Raw genomic sequence first — 8,763 nt, 5'->3', positions numbered from 1 at the left:
CTTAGTAGTTTTTTTTTTGGGGGGGGGGAGGGTTTCCTTGGCTCAATCTACAAAATGCACCCCACCCTATTCTTCCAGTGCCCTCAAGGTTGCAGAAGTGCTGGCCTGTGCATTCCACACCCTCAAGAGGGAAGGGACTGTGAGCTCCGTGGAGGAGCAGAGGGCTGCTAGAAAGACATGCAAAGATCTGAGGTAGATAGAAATTACCACTTCACAGGCTCAATCCCTGCACAAGAGAATACATTCAACTGTAAAAAAAAATGAAAAAAAAAAAAGATGAGGTAGGACTTAAGCAATGTTGTACTTCTGTTTTCTTTAAAAAACTAAAAATAAAAAAAGGGGAGAAAAAGAAATATCCCTGAGACAATTTCTTCTTTGTTATTCAAAAAGAGAGAGAGAGAGAGACACGCACCACACGCACACCCTAAACACAGAAACCCAGAAGATGTGATTAGAAGATGAGGATTCGATTGTTGCCAAAGTCCACCACGACGATCAATCCATCTGGGGTGACCGCGATACCTGAGGGGCGGTCCATCTGCCCGAAGCCACTGCCTTGAGCACCAAACTTGCACAAGAAGTTGCCATTGGCCTCAAACATCTGCACCCGGTGATTTCTGGAATCGGCCACAATGATTCGACCTTCCTGGTCCACAGCTACGCCCTGTGGTCGGAGGAACTGTCCATTGTTGCTGCCCTCTGAGCCCAAGAAGCGTGCTGATTGGCAATCAGGGTGAATGACCAGAAGCCGGTGGTTGTTGAAATCAGTGACGACCAAGTGACCCTCGTGGTTGAAAGCCACACCCCGTGGAGAGTCAAAGTGCTTCCAGAGAGCCCCCTCGAAGCCATACTTATTCAGGAAGACCCCATCAGGCCCAAACAGCTGGATGCGGTGGTTCCTGGTGTCTGAAACCAGGATCTTGCCCTCAGAATTCACTGCTACATCCCAAGGGTAGTTAAACTGCCCATTCTTGGTTCCTTTCTCACCAAACTTGAGGAGGAACTGGCCCTCAAAGGTAAAGATCTGGATGCGGTGATTGTCTTTGTCGGCCACTACGATCCTGCGGGAGGCATCACAGGCCACCCCGGCTGGCCGGTCAAACTGCCCAGGCCGGGAACCTAGGGTACCAAACTTGTGGTGGAAGGAGCCGCAGGGCTTGAACACCTGGATGCGGTTATTGCTGCGGTCGGCCACGATGATGTAGCCCTCCTTATCCACACTTACGCCCCAGGGCCTGCAGAGCTTGCCCTCGCTGTCGCCCTCGCTGCCGAAGCTCAGCCCGGGGAGCCCGATGCCTACATAGCTGCGGCCGGACTTGACCACTACCTTGAAGGGGCTGTTCTCTATATGCTGGTTGCACAGGGTCACCGACACCAGGTGCTCCCCCTCCAGCTGGGGCCTGTAGCTCACCACGTAAGTCCCATTCTGCTGATCACTCACTTCTGCACCAAACAGGTTGCCATCGGGGCCCAGGACCACAGCTGACATCAGGTCACCTCCCGAGAGGCGAGGCTCACCATCATGGTCATAGCCCACCACAGTGAAGGAGGCTACTTTGCCCTGAAGGGCTCGCTTAATGCCATCTCCTGTGGCCTTCGTGAGTGGGGCAAAGGCCCCGCTGCTGACAAAGCCAAAAGACTTGAGAGCAAGGTACAAGGCCTGGTCGGGGGGTGTGAACATAACTCGATCATCTTCTTGGGGCTGCAGGAGGCTGCGGATGGTCTTGAGCTCCTGCACCTGGGCAAGCATCCGGTCTCGGGCCAGCAGGATATCCAAGGCTCGGCCCTCTTCCAGGACCTGCTGGACGGCACTGACGGTGCTATCCAGCTTATTGAGGTTTTGACGAAGCTTCTCCACCTGCAGGTATAGAGATTTAGCCTTCACCTGCCTTATCTTCTCCACCTGGACAGGGAGACAGGAAGCAAGGACAGACTTAGATCCAAGCACAGAGAATGTGTGAGAAACCCACGCTGGACCTGGAGGAATTTAGGCACAAAAACCTAAATTATGCAGAAATAGATTTTATCTGACCAAACAGAATGGATTTCCCCTTACTCTTTGCCTTCACATGGTCCCAGTTCCCAGGTCTAAGCAAGTTGTCCCTCACCCTGAGAAGTGACTCAATTTACAGGCCTGCCCTAGCATCAAGATTTTCTCCAGGCTAGGAAAGGCCAATGAAACTTTTCTGAGGTCTAGATTTAAAAATAAGCGAATGTGATTGTTTTAATTATGTGTGAAAGGGCCAGATCACCTGAAACTGGAAAATTACAAACAGTTGTGAGCTGCCATGCGGGCGCTGGTTAATAACTGAAACTGGGTCCTCTGGAAGAACAGCCAGGGCACTCACTCAACTGGTGAGCCATTATCTCTCCAGCCCTGGATCTCCTGAGTTGGACTAACTGGAGATGACCCACCCAGAAAGCACCGCCACACACATTCACATCTCTCTGCTCTGGAATGTGGGTGTCACGTGACTGGGCGCTTCAAGTCATGTTGCTCTTCTCCATGACAATGGACTATAAAACATAGAATAAACTCTCCTGTCAGGGTATTTTATTGCAAGAACAGAAATGAGAATAGAACACACACACACACCAACCACAATAAAAGACGGATGAGGTGGAAGCGTCCACGAAACAAGGAAGTTTATTTAAGAACAGGGATTCTAGGTAAGTAGAAATGATCTCGTAGTACACAGGATGGCATCTTCAAATCCCCCCACCAAAACAAACAAACAAACAAAAAAAAAATCACTGTACGGCTGGACACACTGACACCAGCACTTGGGAGACAGAGGAAGGTGCATCTCTCTGAATCTACACAAGTGAGTTCCAGGATGGCAAGGAGGCTATACAGATGCCCCCCCAACTCAAAAAAAAGAAAAAAAGAAAAAGAAAAAAGTTCTACAGAGAGCTGGTGGGAAAGAAGAACCAAAACAAGGGCCCAGAACTACCACGGAAGTCTTTTCCATCAGGAAATCCAGACATGGATTTGCTGAAGCTGCTCTCATCTCCTGACACAGCATTTCAGGGTATGACTGTACTAAGAAGGGGTCGGGGGCTGGAGAGATGACTCATTGGTTAGGACCTACAAGGGTAGGGCCCCAGTTCAGTCCACACGACATCCCTGTTGGGAGGCTCACAGCCACCTGTAACCCCAGCTCCAGCCCCATCCTTCTCTTTTGGCCCCTGCACACCTGACCCAGTACCCAGGTCAGGCTGCTCACTAGAAACTCCAGCTCTGGGGCGAACCTATGCCGCCACAGGCACCCACAATCACATACACACACAGCTTTTAAAAATGAAAGTCTTAAACTAATTTTATGGGTCCTTTTTGGGAACTAAGATGCTATCCCTACCATAGTACCAGGTCAAAGCAAGCTACCCAACAGAGGAGGACTCTTGTAAGTCAGTTTTGCAGCCCTGTGTTCAGCACAGCCCAAGAATCATGGTTGAATACCAGCCCATAGGTAGCCATAGGCAACCTTAGCTAGCCGTTTTTCTTGGGTGGGGGAACACACAACCAGAACAGCTAAGATGTTATATGGGTAGGGAGGTGGAAGTCTTCACAGATGATTTTTATCCGACAGCCCACCCGTGTGCACTCAGAGCTCTTCCTAGCTTTCAAAAGGAAATGGGGACACACACACACACACCCTCCCAAATAGAGGCTTTCCAAACGGGATCAGGAAGTCCAGCCAGTCAGGACACCAAAAAAATAAGGGCTGTTTCCTCCCCACCCCTCTGCTAACGAGAGTTTTGACTGTCTCCCTCTTGTCTGCCTCCTTTCCAGGGCAAGCAACAGAAAACCTGAGCCCTGCTCCATCCTGGCTACTGGGCTCTTCTGAAAGGGTTTCTTGTTTTGCTATGTGAGTGACACCTAGCATTCCAAGGACGCCTCCTTCCCAGCTTAGAGCCCGGGCCTCAGATCTGAGAGGAGGCTAGACTCGGGACATGTGACATGCATCTCCTTACCTTCCATAACAGCTCACACTCTCGCTCTTCCAGGGCCTTCTTATGGCGGGCTGTCACAGCCTTGACCTCTGCCTGGACCACCTTCGCCTTCATCTCCACCTGCTCAGCCACCGTCTGGGCCTGCTCAATGCTCAGCTGGAAACACAAACAGAACCTTTAGGTGCTGGAAGGAACCTCGCCTCTCACCCAGGACCGAGCTTCGGTCAGGCCCACGGGACTTATGCTAGGACGACGTTGCTGGCACCTGCTGAGGTGTAACAGATTTGCTGGCGAGAGCAGGGTCTGTGTCTTGGAAGTGGCACCTCCACTGAGTACAGACTATGATGGGAAGCTGACAACAGAGCAACCATGGTAGGTGGGTTTGTGCGAACACTGGGAAGGACCGTCGGGTAAAAACCTACAGCTCTGGGCTCTCTACAGACTTCAGACTTCTTGGGCTTCCTTCCTGAACCTGAAGGAAATCTTGCAAACCAGGGAAGTCCGTGAGGGGGAGACGACGACGGTTAGTGGCTTCTCCACACATTTACATCAGTTGTCAGTAATCCCCCTAACCCAACAGGAAGCAACACAATGCGCACTCTGGGAGTATCACCTGATCTAACCTAAGAAAACCATCGATCACACCCTGTAGTCAGGGGCCCTTCATCTTACACCACCAAGCCCCGCTGTATCAGCTGGCTAAATCAGACATATTGTTCATGAAAAATTAATCCAGGAGGCCTGGTGTGTTCGTTAATAATACATGAAGTATCTCAAAAAAGCCGCAAGGATTTCTTTGAGGCACTGAGCAGTTAAATCAGGATTTCGACCCGACTGTCAGAGGAACCCTTTTTAGAGCAGCTGACGCACCCAGGTGGGTACAGAAAACACAAGTCGTACAGGCAGCACGACAGGGAAGCAATGGGCAGGTACCTGCTCGGGCAGAGGGCTCTCTGAATACGAGATGGGAGGTCTTCTGCACCTCAGCCGGTAGGTGTTTTATTAAAGTAGCCCAAGTTCAAATCCCAGCTCCTATTAGTTCTAAGTAGGCATTTACCAATCCTCTCTCGAACCCTGGTGGATGGCTAACACGAGAGAAACCCAAGACAAAACATGCAGAGAAGCAAGCAACAGTGAGAGCAGAACGTCACTGTTACTCGGGGTTCAGCTCCTGGCTCATAAAAGAGGTGTGTAAGAAACCGAGGTGGCAGGGCTGCGGTCCCCAGTCGGGAGGCAGGCGGATCTCTGTGACTTCAAGGCCAGCCTGGTCTACAAGACCTAGTTCCAGTACAGGTTGCAAAGCAACACAAAGAAACTGTCTCAGGAAACAAAACATAAAATAAAACTATTTTTAGAGGGGGGCATTAGATTCCCTAGAAGTGGAGTTACAGATAATTGTGAAAGACCACACAGGTGCAAGGGGTTGAACCCAGGCCCTCTTAAAGAAGCAGTAAGTACTCTTAAACACCCAGTCATCTCTCTGGCCACTCCATCTTCATTTTTAAAAGGAATTTGTTATTAATTATGTGTTTGTGCACACACGCGTGAATAAGCACATGCGTGCAAGTGCCTTCGGAGTTAATCTTAACTAATTAGCCTCTATGAAGTCTGTATTTCTAAAGCAAGTTACCTTCCAAGGGTAATCCCTAAGTGCAGAAGGTGGAGAGAGAGAGGCAGGCAGATCTCCCCCTGTCCCCCCCCCCAAAAGAAAGCTGCAAGCCAAGCAGTAAAACAGTAAATGTAGAATGACCAGCACCACTCTTTTCAGATGGTTCACTAACACCCAGGGCCAACAAACTGATCCACCTATAGTTCTTTTTTTTTTTTTTTTTTTTTTTTTAATTTTTATTCAAGACAGGAGGACAGGGTCTCTGTGCAGCTTTGACTGTCCTGGAACAGAACGAGAACAAGGAGGAAGCAGGAGGGGAGATGAGAAGGAGGAAGAGGAGGGGAGGAGGAAGCAGGAGAAGCGAGCAAGCAGGGAAGACAAAGCACTCTGTAAGTGTGCGACTGAGGGGCCAACAAGTTAGCTCAGCTGGTAAAGGTGCTTTCTGCAGGCTGATAGCGTGCATTCGGCCTGGGACCCCAGGGGTGACTTGACAGAACCCCACCAAATTCTCTGATCTCAACACGAACATGGAGGTCCTTGCCGTCCCCACATACAATTATCTAATAAAATACAGCAAATGTCTGTTTAATAAATTTTATTATTATTATTATTATTATTATTATTATTATTGGTTTTTCGAGACAGGGTTTCTCTGTGGCTTTGGTTCCTGTCTTGGAACTAGCTCTGTAGACCAGGCTGGTCTCGAACTCACAGAGATCCGCCTGCCTCTGCCTCCCAATAAACTAATACTTTAAACACCTGACACAAGCTTACTTTTGTTAACGAGATCATCTGTATGACACTTACCATTTTTATTAAGGGGGACACAGGTCAGTCTGGCGGGGGCATTTCCTCAGTTGAGCTTATCTCTTTTATTTTTATTTTGGTTTTTCGAGACAGGGATTCCCTGCCTAACAGTCCTAGCTGTCCTGGAACCAGCTTTTGTAGACCAGGCTGGCCTCAAACTCACAGGGATTCACCTGCCTCTGTCTACGGAGTGCTGGGATTAAAGGCGTGCACCACCACCATTCTTAAACTGACAGAGTTTATCCCTTCTTAAGCTGACACAAAGCTAGTCAACATACTATGCAAATGTCATCTTACGGGATAAACGGATTCCCTTGCCAAGCAGGGACCAGTGGAATGCGGGAGCAATGACCATTTTTCCCTGTTGGGTGGACAAGTGTGCCCTCTTTTGACAAATTTCACTCATTTGTAACTCATTTGTGTGTCCTAGCATGTCTCCAAATACCTGTTTAGGTATCATCCAGCTGTACTGAAAATACGTATCTTCCATCAGGTAGAGGGATGGAAAGTTTTTATGACACCGAACAAGTGCAAAGTATTTGAGCAAGGGTCACAGCATTCCTAAGGGTGATAAAAATGACTCTGTAGACGTGCGATGGTCTGTCCTGAACACACTCGAGCAGGGGCTGGGTCTGCAGGGCGCTGGAATGGGGCCGGGAAAATAACAGAGAGAAAAGGGGCTCAGGTGTCAGTCTTTTAGCTTAGAGAGATCTCCATACCAAAGCTCAACTCCACAGAACATTTTCCCTTTTTTCTTTTTTTGGTTTTTCAAGACAGGGTTTCTCTGTAACTTTTTTTCTTTTTTTCTCTGTAACTTTGGAGCCTGTCCTGGAACTAGTTCTTATAGACCAGGCTGGCCTCGAAACTCACAGAGATCCACCTGCCTCTGCCTCTCCCTAGTGCTGGGATTAAAGGCGTGCGCCACCACTACCGAGCTACATTTTCCTTATTTTAAAAACATGTTTCTATTTTAATGTGGTGAATGAGTGTTTGTCCGCATGTATGTCTGTGGACCGTGTGTAGGGAGTGCCCAGAGACCAGAAGGAGGCCTGGAGCTGGAGTCACAGACAATTGACCCGGTGAGAGGAACTTAACTTGGATCTTCTAAAAGAGCAACACTTTTTCAGCTGTTAGATGGCAACAGAGCTAACCTCAGAGCAGAAAGGATGAGAGGCCCTGACAGGGCGACTATGCATACTGGCTAACTCCTGCGTGGCAACCACTTCACGTGCGGTAGGCTGGGACCAAACCTGTTTCCAGGGTACAGCCAGGAATCGGTCACACTGGCCCCATGGGAACCTCGAACGCACACCTAAGACTCTCAGGCTGAAACACAACAGGATCCTACCGTCCACTCTACTCTTCAGACTGCTCACCTCATGTGACCCAATTCCATGGATACCAGGCACTCAAGACACATTCAAAACAGCCATAAGCAGAATAATTTTTCAAATTTTATTTTTAAACATTTAAAGAGGTTTTTTTTTTTTTAAATGTCAAATGGTTTGATCTCCAGTCCAACACTGACACGGACCACCAACTTGGTCCTGTGGCCTAAGCTTCAGATTTGTGCTTAGACAGTCGAGCAGGACATAAAATGCTACACCTCTATTCTTTTCTTTTTGCCTAGAACACAATCATCGCCTAAAACAGATTTCTCTGTTTTAACCACTCCTTTAAGGGGACAACACATTTTTTAAGCTTAGACTTCTTAGTTAATTGTGTGTGAGACTGTTTTCCTATTTGTGTGTGTGTACCATGCGGCGTGTCCCAGAAACAGGAGTTACAAATGGTTCTGAGCTGCCACATGGGCCCTGCAAAGGAAACCTGGGTTTAACCACTGAGCCATCTTCTACCTCTGCAAACTCTCCATCCATCCAATCTTTTTGTTTTGTTTTGTTTGTTTTTGAGAGAGATGGTTTCTCTGGTCTAACAGCCTAGCTGTTCTGGAACAAGCTCTTGTAATACAGACCAGGCTGGTCTTGGACTCACAGAGATTGCTTGCCTCTGCCTCCCAACTGTTGGGATTAAAGACATGAGCCGCCACCACCTGGCCTGGCCTGCCCATCCAATCTTGAAAACTCATTTCTCTCCCCAGAGTGGTTGGGCCCACAAAGCACGAAGAATACACAGCATTAATTCTATCAAGTTCATTAGTCTGCCTGGGTGCTTTCAGTCTCTGTGGGCTGAAACTGGAGAGCGGGATATGGTGGCATCCACCAAAACCCAGTATTTGAATAGAGGCAGGAGAACCCCCGAGGACAAAGCCAGCCTGGCCCAATAAATCAAGTTTTGGAATAGTCAGGGTCAACAGGAAGACCCCGTCTCATTTTAAAAACAAGCACCAAAAGCAGAAAGGGGGTATTTAAGATCATGCGAAGACTTTAGAAAGT

The 8,763-nt window shown here is 48.5% G+C and overlaps 1 protein-coding gene across 1 annotated transcript in view; it reads right to left on the bottom strand.

Annotated features, from left to right (window-relative positions):
* Positions 1-451: 451 nt before the first annotated feature.
* Positions 452-8,763, bottom strand: part of Trim71 (tripartite motif containing 71) — a 46,163-nt gene continuing 37,851 nt past the window's right edge. The window contains exons 3-4 of the mRNA XM_041677610.1: positions 3,976-4,110; positions 452-1,903 (exon numbers count right to left, since the gene is read on the bottom strand). Of these exons, the coding sequence (XP_041533544.1) occupies positions 452-1,903; positions 3,976-4,110 (1,587 nt within the window). The remainder of the gene's footprint in view (positions 1,904-3,975; positions 4,111-8,763) is intronic.

This window comes from Microtus oregoni, unplaced genomic scaffold (genome assembly GCF_018167655.1).
Source record: "Microtus oregoni isolate MIOR12 unplaced genomic scaffold, Mior012 000028F_ref0000031, whole genome shotgun sequence".
NCBI lineage: Eukaryota > Metazoa > Chordata > Mammalia > Rodentia > Cricetidae > Microtus > Microtus oregoni.
The sequence above is the reverse complement of the archived record's forward strand: the minus strand, read 5'-3'. Positions and strand labels throughout refer to the sequence as shown.